The following is a 21822-nucleotide window of genomic DNA, read 5'->3' on the forward strand; positions in this document are numbered from 1 at the left end:
TTGGATCTCGGCTGGGGTATGCAGCCTCAGAGCAAGGTAGAACTCATGCTGGGCAACGCATCATCATTGGTAAGCAGGAAGCGCAGGTAAGTAGCCGTTGGGGTGCCCACGAGCTCCATGCATTGGGCACTGCTGTGCAGGGGCTTTATTGTATAGCACTACGCTTTAGCTTAAGATGTTCAAAGTCTAAGTACGGGTGCCGTCATCATTAAAGAAAAGTAAATAAATAAAAATAAAAAGCGGTTGGCGCCAGCTTCCAGGATCGCAAGAAAAACAAGCTTTTGCGCATTTTGGCGCATGCGTATGATATAAGGTTGCGCGCGCACGTTAATGCGCCCTATTTTCAAAAAAAACAATTAGCTGTGTAAGCATAAGGAGACTGAAGTTAGGCGGTGCTGCTTCCGGAATGAACGGAAGTTACATATCGGCTGACGAGCCAATAATAAGCCTGATAACAAAAAAAATGCAAAAGTTAACAAATTAAAAGTGGCGAGAAATTACCCAGCAATAGGCGGACTTTCACCATACATATCGATTACTAGATGTCTCGGAGAGACAGCGCATCGCACTGCCTGTGCGAGACCTAAAAACTGTATATTTTCCAAAAGCACAACCAAGGGGTGTGTCCCAGCTCTGTCTCTTTCGGGCTATGATTGTGCAGCGGGTGATGTGATGGTGCTTTATATCGCTGCAACTGGTACTTTGCAAACTACTAAAAGAAAGTGTCTTGCCAAGGGCCCTTTGAATACGAGGTCCAGACAGCCTCTTCTAGGCGGCATAATGGTACCTCTACTTACTGATGAATGTGTTGCTTGTGGATAAGCTTGTGGCTAGACTGGCCACGAAGTTGAAGTCTTCGGTGGCCCTCTCTTTCCCATCTTGTGAACAGAGACTTTCTAGGATTGAAGTTGCCATTTTCAAACTCTCTGACCAATTTAAGACTCTTATCACCAACTGTGGGGCTGGGGCCAGGTCATCTATTATTCAATTGCCCATCAACAAGCCTGTCTCTGTTGCTTCTGTTCCATCTGCTGGCATGTCTTCTTTACCTAAAGCCCCAAATTATTCTGACCCCAGTATGTCATTGGGCAGCTTACACCTGCATGCAAATACCCAGATTCTAAATAATACGGCAGCATTGTACAATGTACAGAAGACCATTAATTCAACCTCTTACACTCCTTGTGAGGGTCCCAGAACGGTGCTGTCTGTTGCAGAAATGTGTTGCTTGACTGGCTTTATTAGCATGGGGCAGTCTATTCAATGGAACTCTACCCTGTGCCTCACAGTCTTGGGTTACCTACAATTTTCACTTGCTATGTTCTCATTATGGCAAATGTACTTACCCTTCCTTCAAATACTGTTGACAACTATTCCAAGTTAAAAAGTAGAGTGGTACATTGAATGAACAAGCAGTTGTGGTGTAATAGACAACTGTTAGAGTATATAAACTTGGTGAGGCAGGTCCTGTGGGTGGGTTCTCAATCAAAATAGTTTGATGGCAATTGTGTTGTGGTCAATTTTAACAGTTTGATACCTGTTAACTGATTTGGGGTTTGAGCATGTGACCTCCTCAGGCATTTTTACCACTTCCTTTAGGGTATTTTTACAAACCTGACCCACCAAGAGGTTTAGGTAACAGTATGGTTCATGCTATTCCTACCATTCCAGCTTTTACAACAGTATGCCTGCGTCTGAAAGCAGTTTATCTATTTCTAATAGATTTGCACCACATAGCAACCTGGCTGAAAATTATTGACTCCTTCTTACTCACTATAAAAGATTGTCCCTTGGCCAGAAGGGTGATTTATCACACAAGGAGTCTGTTGACATTTAAAAAAATGTAAGCTGGAATATGGCCGAGCTAGCTAATAACTTGGGCAATTTGAATTTCTATTCTTTCCTACAGAAATTTAACATTGTTTTAAAAAAACTTGACATTGGCTCAGATGTTTTTCTTGACTGTTGTACTTCCTTTTTTGTCCCTGCCATACCGCCAAAATATGAGCGGTCTAGAGAATGGATTTGGAATACTAGTTTACACCCCTGTTTTCAGGGCTGCTTTCCTTTACACGGTTTTGTTCAACCTGTTTTATCTGATGCTTTGCACTTTCTTCACACACCGCAGGAGAAACTAATGAATTCGATAATATGTAATTTTCATTTTATTTTCAAACAATTTTTACCGTTCCACGAGTTTGTCTGTTGTAGACAAACCAAATTTCCTAGATAGAGGGTATTCTTGTGTGATCGATTATCTTTTTAGCTCCTCTCCTATGGCCCACTTTCTTATAAAATCTGAGGTTGTGTGGGTTCCTTTAAGTAATCATAACCCCTTAACAGCGTCATTTATAAGGGTTTCTAAAATAGCTAACACTGTTTGCCTTGGTTCACATAATGCTAGACTTCACGTGCTAGGGTATCGCCTCAGGTGGAATAAGGTCTTCCCTGATGTTTTTTATCATGACCATTTTAGAGATTGTCAGCATAGCTTTGGTACCTGCTTGAACATTATTTATTGTTAACCAATTTCTCTTACTACTTAAACGTTCCCTACATGTGATGTTTTATTTTGTTGATGGTTGGTGAAAACTCTTTTTGTTGAAGAATCTTTTGGCTGCCATCTTTTTTTCTATAAACTGTGATTTGTATATGTTCTTCTCCATATCTAGGGGTGCCACTCTCTTTGGGCTTCTTTCTTACGTGAACTGTATGTTCAAATCATTTTGTTTGCCAAAGGAATGTCAAGAAAGTGAACAATGAAAACATGAGTTTATAAACATTGGGGTGCCTCCTGGCCTCTGAATGGACCATTTGTAGTGTACATTTTGGGAAATTGGTATTTTTATGGAAAAACGTATGTTTTGCTTTTCGTCTGTGATTCATGTTTGATCCCTCAGGCCTCTTGGGCCACATTCATCTGCTTTCTTCTTTTTAACATCCTAAGAAAAGGCCTATATCTTCTTCACGGTGATTCAGATAGTCCTATCATCGCAACTGGCCTATGGAAACTCTCTATATCTGGGAGCACCCAAATCATTTTCAGTACACTCCAACATATTCAGAACATGACAGTTAGATTGATTCTCCTGATTCAGATGCTCTAATTTTTTGTTCAGTCTCTGACCATGCCTCTATGCTTCAAAGACTTCATTTGGAAAGGCAGGTTCTGTTTAAGTCTGAATGTGTCACAGTGCCCTTTCAAATGAAGGACCCATTCTCGAGCGGCACAGATTATAATTCCGCTACTCGAGTAAGATTATGATATTAGCCTCTAGGGCTCAGCGGGAAACCCCTTCCTGTGGGCTTTCACAGATGGAAGGGGGATTCTTCTCAGTTATCAATGCAGACATTTGGAAAATGATTCCTCCTGGTTCACAGTTGAAAACTAAATAATTGTGTTAAAGTAATGTAAGTGAAATTTTTATATAATGGTTGTCAACTCAAATGTCTAGTTTATTGTCATGTTTCTGGTAAGATTATTGCTGTTAAATCAGTGGTATCCACATCAGTGCAAAGACACTTTTCAGGTGGTAGTATGTCTAATGAACCTAAAATCTCATCATCCCACAGCTCACTGCAGTATGAGCTGTTGGAAGAAAGGTAAGCAATCCAGTGCTGGAACACTTTCACAACTATATGGAGGAAAAGCCATCATGGGATACATTCACAGCTTACATTTTAGAAATTCTCTCTGTCATTTGTTATCTCAATCACTTGCTGTAGTCTTCTATAGTGAACATGAGCACCAGTAAATTTATTTGGTAGTGACTGGCGATAGTGGCGAAGGGGTACGTGGGTGCCAGAATGAAGCAATATTGTTAAAGAGTGGAGTGAATTGTATTAAGGTGTAACATTCTTACCATTATAGGTTTGCAACAAGCTTTGCCTTCTTTGCCCTAGCTATGGACCTGCAGAAGTTTGGACTCAGTATATACCTGGTGCAAGTAATCTTCGGAGTCATTGATATCCCGTTCAAGCTCCTGGCATCTTTGGGAGTGACATACATTGGCCGTCGGTTCAGCCAGGCCTCCTGCCTCATCCTAGCTGGACTGCTCATTTTAGCCAGCATAGCTGTGCCTGAAGGTATATCTTAAATGTTACCATTATCAGTAAATTTGCTTTTATCTTGGGTATGTTCTGTTGAATAGTCCTACTTCATCCAATTGGAGGAGAGTGGAGGGGTCTTAACCTTTTTGTGGAAAAACTTAGCGAGATCGCCAAAAACAAACCCTGTTATCCCAAGAAAACAATAGTTTTCTATCAGGTGAAAAATATTTGATGCGTGAGAGATTACTGAGTTGTACACCTATTGTAAGATGTAGATCTAAGTAGATCCACTGCAATGGATTGGGAGAATTTAAAATGTTAATTTGGTTTGCTTAAATGTGTATCCTTTACTCTACAACATCATACTTGGGAGATTAAAACTTAGGTTTATCCCTGGTTCAACATTCATTCATTAGTTTTCAGACTCTTAAAGAGCGTATATAAAATAGTAAGCAATAAAAAAAATTCCCATTTTCTATCAGATATTACTACTTGTTTCTAAAAACTGGGCACAGGAACGTGAATAAAACACAATTCGATTCTTCAGATACTTGAGAAATAAACGGCTATCATAGGCCCTGGGCGTGAAGCAAAAACATTTGGAAAATGATAGATCTTGGAGATCTTCTTGAATAAAAACATTGATTCACCATAACAGTCTCCCCCCCCAACCTTCAGTTAAAAACGAAACATAATGATCATTCTGAAGTAACATTTACATTTTACAGACCTACCGCAGAACCCTGTCTTCTTCCTACATGGGAATGTATAGGCCACCTGAGCCCCTTTCGGAATACTCTTTTTCCTTCCTTAGTGTTATGAGTTTTGTTGCTTTTCCTATGCAAAGATTTCTCCATTAATTAACCCAAATGCTTTATCACTGACACTTTCTTTAACCATATTTATATGGTTAACTTCATTTTTAACTACGCAGACGATTTGCAGCTGGTATTTCCCCTCAACTCCCCGGACTCCGTCGAGGAATTTCAAAAGACCATGCTGCACATTCAGAGCTGGATGGATCGGAACCACCTTAAGCTGAACCCAGGAAAGACTGAGTTAGTACTCCCTAGTAACAGCACACTCAGTTGGGGGCCCCACTTTTGGCCATCCTCGTTGGGTACACCTCCATCCCCCTCCCAGTCAGCCAAAAGTCTCGGGGTCACTCTTAGCGCCGATCTCTCACTGAAGACCCAGGTCGGAACTGTGATCTCCTCCTGCTTCTTTCAGTTAAGAAAGATTAAAAAAATCGCTCATCTGCTGACCCACTCTGCTCTCATCCAGGTGGTGCTCGCATTGGTTCTCTCGCGGTTAGATTTCTCCAACTCTACCTACCTGGGCCTCCCCCTCACCATCGTTAAACGCCTGCAGATTGCTCAAAATCAAGCAGCCAGATTAATATTCAAGAGCAATCGCACGAAGTCAGCCAAACCTTTGTTGGCTCCCTCCATTGGCTTCCCATTACCCATCGGATCACTTTTAAGACAGGCTGCATAATCTTCAAGGCTCTTCACGGAAAGAGCCCCAGGTTCGTCAACCAACTCATTAACAAACATGAACCTACCCGCTAGCTTCGCTCTACCCATCTGTCCCTCCTCACGGTGCCGACTTTTAAAAAGAAACGACTCGGCGGATCCAGCTTTGCATATCTCGCCCCAAAGACCTGGAACTCATTGCCCTTGTCCATCCGGAGCTGTACCAAGCTGACAGAGTTCAGACGAGCCTTGAAGACCTGGCTATTCAAACAAGCGTACGGTTAGAGCACTACACCATCTGCCCCCTCACTTACCATCTACCATCTGCTTTCTTCAGCGCCATGAAACCCCTGGGTGACCGTGCGCTTAACAAATTCCGTATAGAAATAGAAATAGAAATAGAACCAGTGATTAATTTGTAAAAAATTAAGTGCCGGGGGTGAAAATGCTGCCAAGGAGGCTACAGCTCACTTCTACCTCCGGTGTGCCCAACTTTCAACACTCGCACTGCCTCAATCTCTACGCACTGCCTCAATCTCTATCTTGTAACCATGCTGTGCTGTCTGTCCCATAAGACATGCGTTTTACTTCTTTACCTATACCGACAGATGAGTGCGAAAACAAAATGTATACCAAATGAAAACCCTTTTTTTTAACCTATTAATCAGTGCGGTCTGACTGGGTTTGTTGCAGGTCAGGAGGCTGCTTAAGCACAGCAGGTCATGTCACTGCTAGTGCTGCCTGTAGTTAGTTTGGTCCAGTTATGACAACGGCATAGGCATCCACTGCTCAGCTTGCTGTGATCCTGCCTGCTACAGCAAAAGCACTGTCCCCAACCGTAAAGCTGCAACGCCTGTGAGACGCGAGTATGGCTGTTGCCCCTACTGGGCTCAAGTACACTCAGCAATTACCATGCTTGGAGGCAGCGCACAGAAACTGCAGGTGACTCCATAGCGCACAAAAGTTGCAGTGGGCCACATCAAGCACGTTGAGGATAGTAGCAATGCAGGGCTGCAGGGCCCCACTACAAGTATCCAATGGGAGGCTTAGTCCCAGGCAGTGGCAGGGTGCAGCAGACTCGGGAAATAGAATAAAAGCCATTCGTTAGTGGTGACTTCTTGGATTCATGACAGGCGTGATGACATCATCACTAAAGTGATGATACACAATCATGCCTGCCTGCCTGAAAAGATGTATGCCTCCCTATGAAAACATACCAGCCCGTCACCATGCAAGGTATGTGGTTCTTTTTATTGTAAATTGGGCAATTAATATTGAGACCATCACCTGCAGGACCAGAAATCGTAGCCCCGGCCCTGTGAAAGAAGTGCCGGTGCTGAGCACCTGAAAGCACCTGCTCAAATTAAGCACTGTCTTTAACTATATTAAAGTCCACATTACTCTTAATACATCAATGATGAGTGCACAGTGTAAAAGCAAGGGATCTGCGTTTGTTGCCATCTTCCTTTCTAACACCCATGTTACTTGGTTCTCTTGGTTCTCTGCTCTCTCAAAATTAAGCTCTTAAAAACATAATTTTGAATTACCTTAAAATATACCCAGACAGAACATTAATATTGTATTTATGCAAATGGCCCTTTCTGTTTTTTATTCGTTTATTTCTGACTGTGCTGTTTCCTATTTTCATTCCATGAATAGAGCTGTCTTCAGATGTGCAGTCCTGTTCTATTGAAGGTAATCCTCTAAGTGAACTGACCGAAGAGGGGATTTTAAGTTGGGCCATCCAAAAAGGTAGAGCATACCCCCTTTCTATCATTTGTGGTCCTTTTATATGGAATTTCTATGAAAGGGAGAGTTTTGTAGCAGTGCTCCCACACATCGCTGGGTGGCATTGTGAGGCTCTGGATTGGCTCCATGCTGATATGGAAGTGACAGAGTGGATCTGGATATGAAGTTGCACACCTCCACACTGACATCAGTTTCTTGTCTTTTTCTCCACCGTGTCATGGAGTGCAAACAATGTTCGGAAAAACGACACTCAGTACCAACTTGGAACCTTTTTAGATGTTAAAAGAGCCCATTTCATGTAACAGGCAAGTACGAGCGGAAGTGAGGGATCTACGGGTAGATAGATTATCCACCTGAAAGGTGTTATTGATGTATGAATGACTTGTCTTTCTGATGTATACTTCTAACCACAAATTCTCCACCTTGAAACTCATACTAAAGAAGTACTTCTGCAACAGGGGTGTAAACAAGCCTCAGTAGTCCCTGGGACACAGAGGGGCCTCAAACCCTTCATGCCCCAACCAAAACTTCAGAGGGCCCCCAATGTGCCCAAAGCAAATGAATATCTGTAACATATTGGAAAACCAGTGCCCCCTCCTCGCAGGAGGGCACCGTCATTTTCCTTTATGGAACTGCTCCCCAAGGTTAAGGCTTTGTCAAGTGAATTCATACCAAAACTTCCTGCAGACGAGAGCAGGTAATGTGACCTTCCTACCCAACCTGACTGTCAAGACAGTTATGCTTCTATAACATATGAACCAACACCCAGATTGCAGCTTGAAAAATGTCAAGGACAGGCACCCCTCATGCCAACACAGTGGTAGCAGACTTGGCCCTGGTAGAATAATCTCAGACCTTCTGGGGGCTCTTTCTTGGCCAAGTGCATAGCAGATTTAATGCTGAGTACCATGCACCTCGAAAACAGTCCTCTTCTACACAGCCTTCTTTTTCTTTGCTCCAGAGAACCCCACAAAATGCTGACCATCCACTTAGTGGTCCTTTGTGTGATCTTTTTAAAAACTTCAAGCTCTTTTGGGCTCCAACCAATAGACTATCTCCTCCTCTCTCGAGGTGTGAGATGTAGCTAAGAACAGTTGTAAATGGATGATTTCCCCAACATAAAAGGGAGTCATGACGTTCGGTAAGAAGGTTGTCTGAGTTCTCAGCACCAATTATTCAAAGAAAAAGGTGGTTTTGGATGGTAGAACTGAGAGTGTCTTCTGTTCACTCATTTGACTCACTTATGCAATCACAATGAGGAAGACAATCTTTAAGGTCAAGAGAAGCAGTGAACAGCCATTCATTGGGTCAAAAGGGGTACACATGAGGAAAGTCAAGACCAAGTTAAGGTTCCAAATTAAGATTCATGGGGCCCAGAAAGGACTGGTCTCTCTGTTGCATCACTGATTGGCTAGGCTGTCTCTGTCTATATACTCGAAATCTCCTCCGTTCCTATAACTGGTGTGGAAATTGTTTGGCAGGCACCAACAGCCACAAGGAATGCACTTTAGCTCTGCTGTCCTTCAAGTGTTCAAAGTAGAGTTCACCTCCTCACCAAATAGTTAAGACCCATCAATGAGCATGTCCATCAGTGAAGCCTGCATGTCACCAGAAAACCCAGTGGACCTCATCCAAGCATGTCAAAACCAGCGGACCTCATCCAGGCACTTCAATAAAGGACCACACTTGTATCATCCATCCTGCCAACGCAATCCATGATACCCATACCTGCATTGATAACATATTTGTTGCATCTTTCCCATCGTGTATAGTCTAGGTCAAGGAGGCCCTAAAATCTTCTGGGACTACCAGCATAATTTCTCTGACCATGTCCCAAAGAGCATGGGTGTAGTGGACCAACAAACATTCCACAACGTCTAATTGCTGAAGAGAACATAGGTTGTCCAAAGGCATTGATTTGTTTAGATTCCCTATTCGGAGGGGCAGTGGGTAATGGATTATAATTCACTACATGTCGAGTCGAGAAGTGTGCAATAAGACCCTCTGGAGTAAGATGCTTGGTGAGAAAATCCGTATCCCCAGGCACCAGTCTCTGACATATGACCGCCTGCCTGTTCATAGATTGGCAAGAACCTTGTTCCACCCATATAGTCATCAGAGTATCTGTGAGGGCTGTGAAGTTGCATGTCCTCTTCGGAAGGCATGGAAAGAAAGGAACTAACGTCCTCATGCAGGGATGATGTTGATATGCGATCCACTACATCACTTTTAAACGAAAGGATTCCACCTAGCGGTGTGTGGGAGCATTGCTGCAAAAACCTCCAGATCCAGTCTTGCAACTTGGGAATAATCTAAGATGAAGAGTCTGCAGTTAGAAGTATCCATCAACAAGTAATTCATTTAACAGAGTCTCTTCATTACGGCACTGAAAATAGGTAAACAAATGTGATCTTCCTTTTCTAAAGAAACCTAACTTTAATCCCTATGAACAAACAAATTATCATCCTATTACTCATCAGCCCTTTGATAAAATTATTGTAAATTCAACGGCCTTATACACAATCCCGTATACTACATTTTTCCTTTAAATTTACCAGCCTGACTTTCACTACACTGGAGCAACTAAACTGCCATGCTCCAACTCTTGGATGACATCCTTCGAATTAAAGTTAAAAGGGTCCCTTCCTTTTTTGTTTTCCTAAACTTCGTAGTGGTATTCAATATAATTGATCATAAAAACCCCTTAACATTATCTCCTCTGACATAGGCATCTCTGGCACAGTCCTCAACTGGTTTGCCGCCTTTATCTCCCTTCTCTATTTTGAAGCCATGATTTCCTACTGTCTGAGCCCTTATCCTCTCACATATTGATGGAGTTAATGCTCGTCAATGAGGCTTCCTTGACAAAACGATACTCCTCGTGGCTGCCGCCCGCACAGCAGTTATCCTATAACAGGGCAACGTATAGTTTATCATATTACCACCACCCAATGAAATCTTCCCTGACTAGCCCTCCCAGCCTGTATCCAACTTCAATCACGCTGCATCCTCCACAAAGCGAGACATTCAGAAACTGGTTTACCGAGCTTAAAACCTTTCTTGAAGGTTGCATTTGCATGACACACCACACCAACCATGCGGTTCTCAGAATTTCCAAATTTTAAAAATGTCACCCCCACCCTAACTCTTCCTAACAACTACTTCCTCGCATGAGAATGGATGATTCTGTGTTTCCAGTCTTTCAAATGTAATCTCTCATTTTTTCCGTTCATCCTTCCCCTCACTCCTCACAGTCTTCCGTCTGCTGCTTTGGCGTCCGAATAATTCCGCTAAGCATTCGTAATTTTCTTTGTCACCTGTTTACTTCCAAAATAGCTAACAAGTTTCAGAATCCTTTGACTATTTTCTTTAAAAACCGACTCCCGCGCGTACATTATACAAACTTCTTTATTAGCCCGCTGCCTGATTCACTTATCCTCACCCTCATCCTCCCTTTCCTATGTTATTCTGCTTTTGTAAACAATCGTGGTCATATCACATCCTTTCCTCTGTTCTGCTGCGTTTGTAAACAATCGTGGTCATATCGCATCCTTTCCTCTGTTCTGCTGCTTTTGTAAACAATCGTGGTCATATCACATCCTTTCCTCTGTTCTGCTGCGTTTGTCAACAATATGGTCATATCGCATCCTTTCCTCTGTTCTGTTTATAAACAATCATTGGCTGCTTTTCTTGGCTCACACGTCGGATGTTATGTTTTTTATCCTATGTAAAGTCCAGCACTGCCTCTCAAGGCTTAGGTGAAACCACATAATTCCCAAAATGAAATGAAAGTAAATGGTGTGAGAAGTTGGCCTGGTATATGATGTTCTCTATTCTAGTGAGCACCTTGCGCCAGTCCAAACAACCCTTATGGTGATGGTTGTAAAGTCAACCTTATACACCAGCTATCCTAGTGGTAGCATGGACAAAGCAGTCTTAGGCTAAAACTTCAGAGAGCATGTGAAGCAAGCTGTTTTACCAATATAACCCCTTGAATACCAGATGAAAGGACACCAAACAAGGTATATATATAAAATATATATGTATTTATTACTAACACAACCCCTCTGCACTCTTTATGAGGTCAGAGTTCGAGATACAGCACAAGTTACTCAATAAGCATACTATAAGTTGCACAAATACAATTCTGCTGTAGGGGCCTCACGAACCATATACTAAGTAAGTGGTATCAGAACCACTTCAGAAAAGGTGAGTAGGCCTAAGACCTAGGAAATCGCTGGAACTACACTGAACAACCAAGGGATTCGAAGTAGGAGGCCCACGGGAGGCGTGTGCAGTGTCTAAACACACACGCGAGTTACCATAGGGATTCAATGGGAACGTAAAAGTTACAAAGTAGTTGATTTCGGACACTTCCGGATGGACTACGGGAAAACCCTGTTAAACTAGGACACTTGGATAGTTGTTACCCACGGGAGCACTGGAGAACTCGAGTTACCTCACCGAGGGAAGCCGGGTGCATAGGTGTGAAGTCGTGTCGGGTTTCGTCGCTGTTTCCCATGGAGAGCTGCAAGAAAGTGCTGCAGGCGACCAGGAGGAAAGTGTCGGGGTGGATCCAAGGGTGGATCGGAGTCAAGAAGAACCTGAAAGCAGAAGGGAAAGAGTCTGGGTCACTAGCCAGTGACCAGGAAGGAACCAGGCGATGTTGAGATGCAATCAGGTGAAGAAGTGAAGCTTGTCTCTGCAGCCACGTGAACCAGGAGGCGTCGACGACAACCAGAAGCTGAATACAGACTGTCCCACAAAGGATCTAGCTGTTGGCAGTGTCGGTATCCGGATTAGACCAAACAAGCCTTGGCAAAGGCAACCCACACAGGAAGTGAAGATGGGCTTCTGTTCAGACCAGCAAGGTCTGGGGCACTTCTCTTTCACAGGGATGCTGGAGCAAGACTAAAGCAACAAGGCAAGCATTGTGATTTCAAAAGGATTTCTTCAGAGGGGCCACTAGCTAACGGGCTAGCAACCGCAAAGATGCGTCAAGAAGAAATGCAGGCGCAGGACCCACGCGGCACTCGTGGAGTGTGGAGGGCTGAGCTTTGGTGCAAATACTGCTCGGGTCTGGGGCTTCTGAAACCCCAATGCACAACTTCGAAGGTACCTCAGAAGCTGCACGGTTAGAAAAAAACAGGTAGTTCAGGATGTCCGGTCCCACATTGCTCGTGTCCGCCATGGGTCTCAGCTTTGCTGTGGATGTGGGTAAGAGTCAGAGACATCTGAAAATCTAGGTCCTGGGTCACTAAGTATTCGGGATCCAGCTGGAGCGTCGACAAAGCAAACTGGCAAGTTACTGTTGGTGCCTGTTTGTACCGGGCGGTCACTCCTTGACCACAAGGGAGATGTCTTCAGTCTTCCAGTCGATGTGGAACGTCGAAGGTCCAAGAGTTCGTGTCAAAGTTTCTTCCAGGATAAATCTAAAGTCTCTAGACTCAGCTCCTATCTTTATACTAAAATAAGGGGCTGGATTACCTGCGAGGTCCCTCCTATGGGTGGAACCTGGGAAGGGGGTGGTTACACCTCTTTCCCTTTGTCCAGTTTTGCGCCAGAGCTGGGGCTGGAGTGCCCCAGCACTTGGTTTGAACCGGGCTATGAATGGAGCACCTTGTGTGCCCCAGGCAGTGTCTCATTTCATTCAACCCACCCTGCCCCAATACACTAAAGCCTGTCTGGGGAGGTGCTCGCACCTCCCAAGGCAGGAAACCTATTGTCCAGGCCTTCCCTGCCGGAGTTTCGTCCAGCAGCAGGAGGTCAGACTCGTGTCTGTGGCAGCAGCATCCATTTTGTGATTCTGAGGCTCTGTTTAACTTTAACTGGGTAAAGTAGTAACTACATGTGTTCTCCCTCTAGAAGGGTGGAATGCTACCCCCACCGCCAGAACTGGTGGGGGGGGGGTAGTATTCCACAGCGTATGACACCTTACACGACATGTTTTGATAAAGCCAAACCAAAGTTAGCATTAACCGCGAGGATTATAATTCACTTAAGAGTATATGGTATGGCTATATCATAGAACAGCTGTAAGGACATGGTTCCGAAAGCTGCAGACAGGCTCAGCTCATGCTAGAGCACCATCTCACATAAAACCAAGCACTCAGCCTTCAGGATTGTCAAGGCCTGCCATAGGAGTGACTTATAGATATATATGTGTCTATATATAAGGGTAGATATAGGTATACTATATCTAAGCAAGGGGTGATTACACAACCTTGCCCAAGCTGAGTGATCAGCCTGTTGTGTCAGTTTGGATGGCCAGCCAGGGGTGGCATAATACATGCTGCAGCCCCTGGTAGGCCTTGGTTGCACCTATGCCCTGGGTACCTATGGTACACTATACAGGGGCTCACAAAGGTGACCCAGTACCCAATTGGATATGTACCTAAAGTACATGGAGTCCATTTTACAGTGAGAGCAGATAGCCTGGGGCCCTGATTAGCAGGATCCCAGGCCAACTAAGTTGAAAACCAGCTAAACACTAGGCAAAAAGTTGGGGGTAATCATAGTCAGATAACCACCTTCCTACACAACCCCCCCCTTCAAACGAAAGGAGATAAGGCTATCCTTGACCAGGTAAACCTATATTGCCTAAGTGGCCATATAAGGAAATACCTGCACTAGTATGGTTACCTCCTCTCTCATGGTCCACTAAGCAATCCCTCACCCTAGGGGTATCAGAGGGTCTCCACCATAGGGAATCTCTACCTGTGGTGTGTTTTGGCAAAGTAAAAGGCTGGTGTTGGGATGGAGTACTGAAGTGAGGCTCCTCTAATGTAGGGCTCAGCTTCCTCCAATCACTTTCCACCATGCATGCCTTTCTTTCCATGACTGAGTGTCACTATGCTCTCAGGGTCAACCTCTGGCTACCTACAGCTGGAGGCTGGGTCCCTTTTGTTGGCTTACTGGAGGGACAGGTCAGGTTTGGGGCCACCAGGTCCCAGGTTTGGCTGTGCCCAACAGAGTCCATCTGGGGGAGGTTCCTACCTAAGGGGAAGGGAGATCCCTCAGAAGTTTTTGGAATTTTCACCTGGCTAGGGCTGCTAGCTTTGTGCCCCTAATCTGCTGATGGGGGGGGTTCTTTGGACAGGGGGCCCTTTGGGGTCCACTGGCCTCCCTGACCTCTACAGCCCTGGGCTGACTGAGGCAGGGTAGAGAGGGGCAGGTTACCTGCTCCAGACTGGGTCCCACCTTGAAAGGGTCCACTGACATCAGAGGCTCGGTCAGGCCAGGCCTGGCTACCTCTGGGGCAGTTTCTTCACAAGGGGTAGGGTCAGTTCCCTGAGGAGGCTGACTCTCACCTAATGTCTGGTGGGAGGAAGACTTTTCTTCCCCTCCAATACTCTCTGTCTGTGTGGAGTGTAAGCATGGGCGGATTTTGCGGATTGGCAATCCGCGAAGATCCGCGAACTCTAGCGGATTTGCGGATTTTTCCGTTTTTTGTGTTGGCGCGTGTTCGCGCCGATTTTGGGACAAGTTCGCAATTGCGAACTTACTTTTCGGCTTGCAACGGCCGCGACTATGTTGTTTCTACGTCTGGTTTATCATCACAGGTTCACAGCACCCTCTGTTTCACCACTGCCACCCTCTGGGACACCCATGCCACCCTCTAGTACATCCTCACTGGCACCTATTAGGTTTATTTATCACTGTAGATTATGGTGGTTGAAAAAAGCTAGCACACCTGCCCTTCTTCAACTGCCATCAATTAATTTGTGTTTCATTAATGTGTCAGTAATTTTGAAAGTTCCAGTCTGGCTGGCACCTGCTTCCTTCCTTATCTGTAATTTGCTTTTTGTTGCAGTGAAATTTTTTTTTTACAGGACCTTTATGGTGCTATTCTATGAGCCTGCTGTTTGGGTCATAGCAGGGTCATAGAATTGTTGCAAACTCTGGAGGGGCCCATCAGGAAGCACTACCTTGAATGTTACTAATGTTAAGTTTGAACTTTTGCACCTGCTCATTGCTTTCATTTTAGCTAAAATCGTTTTTTTTGCAATTTCGCGCGTTATTTGGGGCGCGAATCCGTGCGAGATCGATTTCGGAAGCCGCGAATACGTGCGAATACAAAATTGTTTTTGTTGCGACGTGTATGTTCGCGTGATCTTGCGCGTGTTCGCGAGGCGCTTCTAGCTATTCGTTTGCCAAGTTACCCTATCGGTCGTACACGGGCGCGGCCATCTTGTTGGCGTGACGTAATTCCGTTTCCGCCCGCTATGTGTAATCTCGCAAAGTGTGCTGCTCGCTAGTACAATTTCGCGCGTACTCGCAAGGAAAATCTCGCGCGAACTTACCCACGCGGTCGTGAACGGGCGCGGCCATCTTGTTTCTCATTCATTGCTATGGTTCTGGGCATGCTTTCTGTATCCTCTCTCAATCTCTGCCATCCTTTGCTTGTTTGAAGTTTTTTTGATCTAATTTTACTTATTATCTAACCCTCTATTTTTCTAGCTCTATATTTTTGTGTTTTCTGCAGCTTTTATTTACTTTTAAACTACTTTTTTAAACTCTTTTCTTTTCTTCTTCACTATTCTATTTCTTCTTTATCATTTAAGTTTATTTCTGCCCAGACCATGGTAAAGGGAGCCGGGAAGCACCCTGAGAAGGGGAAGGGTCCCGCACCCCGTGCCCGGCTCCCGTGCGGGCGTTTAAGGGGGGAGCAAGTGGTCCCGAGGGAGATCTTCAGCGCGGAGGAAGTGGCGGCACTGATCTTCCATGTCCAGCGCCGCCTCCCCAAGACGATCCTGGGAGGCGGCAAGATCGCGACCGGCTATGGCATCCGGGAGCGCCGCCAGCGGTGGGAGAAGGTGTGCCGGGCCATGTACAAGATCTCTGGGGTCCGGCGCACATATAACCAGGCCACCCACCGCTGGACCGATGTCATGGACCGGGAGCGGGACTTGCTGGACGCGCTCGGCGTAGAGGTCCCCGGGCTTGGTGAGTAGTAGTAGTAGTACATTTACTACTCTGTTTTATCCTGCTCTGTTATTTGCAAATCTTTGTTCTTTACCAAGAGCAATAATGCTGCCGATTACATTGAGGTAAATTATATTTCAAAATCTTCTATGCATTTCATTTTCAGGTGCACTGCTCTCCTTCTCAGTAGCCTTGCTTGCTACTATGCTTCTTTGTTTTGTATGTTGTGTTCAGAAGCATTTCATTGGCCTGAGAAATTATGTATGAGTGTACTGTAAAGAAAAGAACTGCGTAATGCTAGACAGTAAGGGTCATATTTTCAATTACCGGCGCATCCCTGCAAAGTAGCAGGGATGCGGCAGTAATTGTGTGCCATGCCACCACCACCCATTGGCCCAAAACGTCACAGAAGCCTTACGCATCTGTGCCGTAAAGGCAGCGCATTGCTGGAGTTGCGTGCCAACGATGGCGCAGCTCCAGCAATGCTCTGGGGTACCCTATCTCCCCAATGCTGCATCAAGCCGTACGTCGGCTTCAAGCGCGCAGGGTTTGAGTCATGCATCATTGTCCTAAAAATGACTGATTGACATCTTGTAGATTTCCCTCAGCCACTTTTAGGATTCGTTCCTGCGCAGGTACGCCCTCCCTTGCGCCGGAACGCCCCCTGATGGCGCAGGGCTTTACAACGTGATGCATCGCCCATATGCCCATATGTGTTTTTTTTTTTAATATATACGCCGCACCAACACCATGGCGAGTCTTTTGTTCTGCCGCTGCGTCAGAAAAGGCACGCAACAATGGAGGAAAATCAGCCGCAACTTCCGCAAGGGACTTATAAATCAGCCCCAACAGACTGAAGTCCAGTCCTTCCTTTAGACAGTCACATGGCTATCAGAAGAAATAGTGGCGGTGGTGGCGGGTGGATTGATAGTTTGAGTATTCACTGATCTGCAAGCAGGATGGACTTTGTCTGTCACGTGTTGCGCACTGCTGCCTGCAGTGCCAGGCCTAGGCAAACCTCTTTAGTAGTCTGTTTATTGAGTTACATAGGAACTTTCTAAGTCAACGTTCCGCAAATCAGGCAATACGAATAACGTAGTATACCACATGAGATAGATCCCGTGGAATAGTTGTCTATCTATTTGCTATTTTTCCAAAATATGTTGTTATTGTTCTTTTGAAATGTTTGATTTGGTTGAAAAATCTCATCCATGTTTTCTGTTTTTTCTTTCTTTCATGTTGTACATCAGCTCCCCCCAAGGGCAAGAGGACACAGGAGGAGGGTGCTGAGGATGCAGGCCAGGATCGGGCAGGCGAGGGCTCCTTTGCTGGCCCCAGTAAGTTTACATTTTAATAAACAGTACCTATTTTTTCCTAGCGTTCCTCATTCGATTTTTTCTAAATCGTCTTTGATCTTCTTGTAGACTGGATATAAATTCTTATCCTGCCTCGAATATGACTCCCTGTGGTATTACTAGACTATTCTTATTAGTCTGTCTGTGTAGCTAACTAAGATTGGACATTTGGCAATTCCATTGGACTCCCATTATATTCAGCAATACCTCTATGCACTGTCTCCTTACTGACTAGATAGTGTGGCAGAGTCATTCAGCTCCCGAAGTCACCGATTATAGATCCCCAATGATCTCTAGATTATCGTACGCAGGACAAGAGAGTAGTACGGAGTCACAGCACAGTCAAGAAGTGTCAGAGGCACTCATGCTTGCAAAAATTCCAAAACCTTTAGCTCATCCACTCTAGTCTAGAGGAACAAAAACCACAGAGTCTATTTAAGTGTAAAAGCTTTATTAAAAGTAAACACATTTATTAAAATCTACTTTGTCATAAAACTATTTAACTGTAAACGGAAAAGTGGTTAGTGCTGACGATTAATTGGACACATTTCTTGTGGTCGAGCCGAACTCTCACCTAGTTTGAACTTGATCCTGGTCGTGTTCTTAGGACTCAGGAGTCAAGCTTCTGTCTGTTAGGAGAAAAAGTGGTGCGTGTTAAAAATCAAAAGCAAGCATTCATCAGTTGTGCATAAAAGTGCAGCAAGACAACAGCCTTCCCTGGAAAATGGGACATTTTTACTACGGAGTAGACAGTCACAAATTATTACATTGTATTCTGTTTTTTTAACATTTCTCCTAGACCAAATATTATATAGTAGTGAGTGGTGTATTCTAACATTCTTAAATGTACTTTGTAGGTGTAACATCTGGTGACGGGGCCAGCGCGGAGGTGGCTGTGTTGGACTTGGACTCGGAGGCCTCTGGGGAGGAGGCGGCGTTAGAAGAGCTGGTGGCCGTTCCTGTGGGGGATCAAACGGTGGTGGCGGAAACAGGTAAGCTATATATTCCTTACTTATTGAGATTGAAGACTGCATAGTGTGCTTTCTGCACGGGTGTATTACAATTACAAATCAACCAGGTAGTAGCCTCCTCGAAATGTACTTCGACTTAGCTGTGAAGTTTTTGGTGAGAAGAATCCCAATAAGTTCTTAGACGAACGTGATGGATGGGATGAACGAAAAGCGAAAGAAGGGTGTAAGTAAGTGGGACGCGAACTTGTATGATGGCTGGCAAAGAAGAACGATATGTGTTTGCTTGGACCCAGAGGTGGCTGGGAAGGAAAGAATATGGTATGGTGCATGGCTGGGTCAATGATGAAGCAAGGATGGGTGGAAGGACAGCAGCCTGGGTGGGTGAAACAGAAACTGTATGTGTGCGTATACTTTGACTGAATGGATGCCTGGAGCATGGTATTCTCTGACTCTTACATAGCACATGTGTATCTAGAGAGAGTAGATGGTCGCCAGGTGAAGTAAGTGTTACCTTGAAGAGCATGTACCACCGCACCCGCACGTCCGTCCCAGTGCAGGGAAGGCAAGGAAAAGAAATTGTAAATGTGTCCAATACTACCATGAATAGTAGCAGTACTTTGTATTGCGTTTGCATTCACAGCATATATCTGGTTATTACGGTGGACACTCCGTACCTCTCTTAATAACTTTAGTTTACTTGTAGTACGTCATTCATGTGTGGGTGTATCACTGTTCACTCAATATTAAGCAAAGCACCTAAAGTCATCTCATCTGTCATTAAATACGTCCCATGTGAAGTGATAGATAATCAAATTAGTTAGCTTCTTCAGTTTCCTTTTCTAGTACTCATTTGCACTGTAGGGTGAAAGGTAAATTAATTAAGCAGTAGCCCTTGTAACAGAGTATTCTCAGTGCCACCCGTAATAGAAAAGTAATAGCTTCACCACCTGCATGTACTGGACCGGTACAGTAACGCAAGTCTGTCTCCATCATCATGGTGTGCAACTTTTTTTCTCGGGTGCAACTTCACTGTGCTGTGTCCATGTCATTCTGCCGGCTTGCATAAGATAACGTACCCATTTCCCTAAACAAGAGAGAAGAAGAAGAATAAGACTGGTGTACTGTCATAGTCGACTGTAATGGAAGTCCATAGTGGTCGTAGAATTAGTTCATTAAACTACCACTACTGTTAGAGCAAGGATGCAGAAGTGGGAGGTTACATAGATACTGTCCTCAATAGTTATGTACTGTGCTTTCAATTTGCTACTTGTACTCTGTGACCCAACTTTCGGCTCAATCACTTTGTGTTATTAATAAGGAGCATTGGTTACAGACTATGTCTTTCTTTCTTCATATAGTTGCTCCTTCCAAATCAACAACATTGGCCAAATCATAGATTGGCCCGGCAACGGAGGCTGGAGGCCACAGTCGCCGAGTATCGGCGGCTGGTGGCCCTGGAGGAGGAGGAGGACACGCAGTCGAGCGGGGCAACATCTTCGACTGTGACCACTGCATCCTCCTCCGTGACTAAGCCAGCGGGACCGAGCCGGGCTAAGAAAGCCGACCGCCACCGCCAAGCAACCGAAATACCAGCTGCCCCCCACAGGAGCTGCAAGGAACGCCAACGCCGCCTACGAGTCCGCATGTCCAACCTGGAGCAGGAGGTCCTGAGGTATAAGACCTTGGTTAAGGGCCTCCGCTCCGAGCTTGCCACCCTCCGCAAGGAGTATGATGCCCATGCCGCATCATGCACCAGCACCAGCACCCTCCAGTAGTGGAGTGTCCCTTGCCCTTTTTTTATAGACTTTTGGGGGGTGGGATTTGGGAGTTGGGATCGTTTTGGGACGTTTCAGAGACAATCGTTGGGGTTAGGGTGGGTGAGGGAGATTATTTTGTTAGGGATAAATAAATATATTTTTCAACTTTATCTGACCATACCTGTTTTTTACTGCTTTTCAGTCTGGTGGGTGGGGGGCGGGGGTGTAACAGTAACTTTGTTTTCCTGAACAGTCGTAGGACTTTAGTAGTACAACCGTCAATCTCTTGTCTACTCCGAAATAATACTCTATTATACTACCTCCCACCAAACGCTTATCTTACCTGTAATTTGTGTTAGAAATTAGGGCTAGGCCCAGGGCTGGCTCCAGGTGAAATGGGGATTAACGTTGTCATTCCTGGGCGGGTGACATTTCCTCATTGCGGTGGTACTAGTGGTGTGACACAGTGGCAGTTGCATGCCTATGGAAAAAAAGAAAACGAAACCTTGTTTGTACTCCTTACTGTAGCATTACAACGGTTACGGTACGATCGAGAAAATAGCAGGTGACAGTACACTAGAACAGTGCCATAATGTAGCCTAACAAATGGTAAAGTATTGCAAGTATAACTAGTACTTGCGTTGAATTTATTTGACATTGGCTACTACTACTAGAAGATATAGTACTGAAGCTGAGTAAGTCTAGAAGATATCCTCGTATTCCTTCACCAGCCTGTTGCTGCTATCACCTTATCCTCCCCAGCAAGTGTGTGGAATTATTGATGTCATTTTAGTCAGACATCAAGCAAAACAACACAGCCCGGGGGAAGAGGGTTAGGGTTTGTAAAATGGATGGGAATGGGGGTTTCTTTTTGGGTAGGTTTTGTTGAGAGAAGAAAAAAAAAGCAGAGCATGGACAAACAATAATTGAAGATACAGAGTTTACAGACAATCTTTGGTTACAAACTAAAGGTAAGCACATGCAGTCACACTCATAGAATAAAAGACAACAATGGATACTGTATCTGTATTGCGTATGTTGTTGGAGTTGTCCTGTTGAAATTGGTAGGTAAGTTGCATGCAGCAAACAATTCCTCTTATTGGCGGCACTCCTCCATTCCAGCTGACGCTTCGTCCATCAATGTGGTGGTGACCACTGACAGAAGAGACACCCTGTCCACTGCCTGCCTGGCGGATGTTGACTGAAACCCGGCCTGTAATTATTGAACGGAAAACAGGAAGTGCTATTACAATACCACTGATAAATAAATAAAAGGTATGTACGCTGTGTGGTTCAAAAAGTGACACTTTGATTTCCCTAATAGACAGTACAATATTTTTGAAATTGCGTGCTCTGTCTGAGTCACCTTTTTAAGGATCAATAAGTATGGCCAAAATATTATAGCGGATCTTTCCCCTCAAGGTGGGTGTACTACTGTGTTTTAGAACAAAATTTGACCTTCCCAGCAATGCTCCCACCAAGACCCTTACTAAAGCCAGTCGCAAAAATGTAGAAGAACCCAATCATATCTCCAAAAACG

General features: G+C 44.7%; 1 protein-coding gene across 2 annotated transcripts in view; it reads left to right on the forward strand.

The window, feature by feature from the left end:
- The window catches only part of LOC144781834 (solute carrier family 22 member 6-B-like), a 639843-nt gene that overhangs the window by 428043 nt on the left and 189978 nt on the right, over positions 1–21822 (forward strand). For both annotated transcript variants that reach the window (XM_078660864.1, XM_078660863.1), the window contains exon 7: positions 3872–4086. In XM_078660864.1, the coding sequence (XP_078516990.1) occupies positions 3872–4086 (215 nt within the window). The remainder of the gene's footprint in view (positions 1–3871; positions 4087–21822) is intronic.

Source organism: Lissotriton helveticus, chromosome 9 (genome assembly GCF_964261635.1).
Source record: "Lissotriton helveticus chromosome 9, aLisHel1.1, whole genome shotgun sequence".
Lineage (NCBI taxonomy): Eukaryota > Metazoa > Chordata > Amphibia > Caudata > Salamandridae > Lissotriton > Lissotriton helveticus.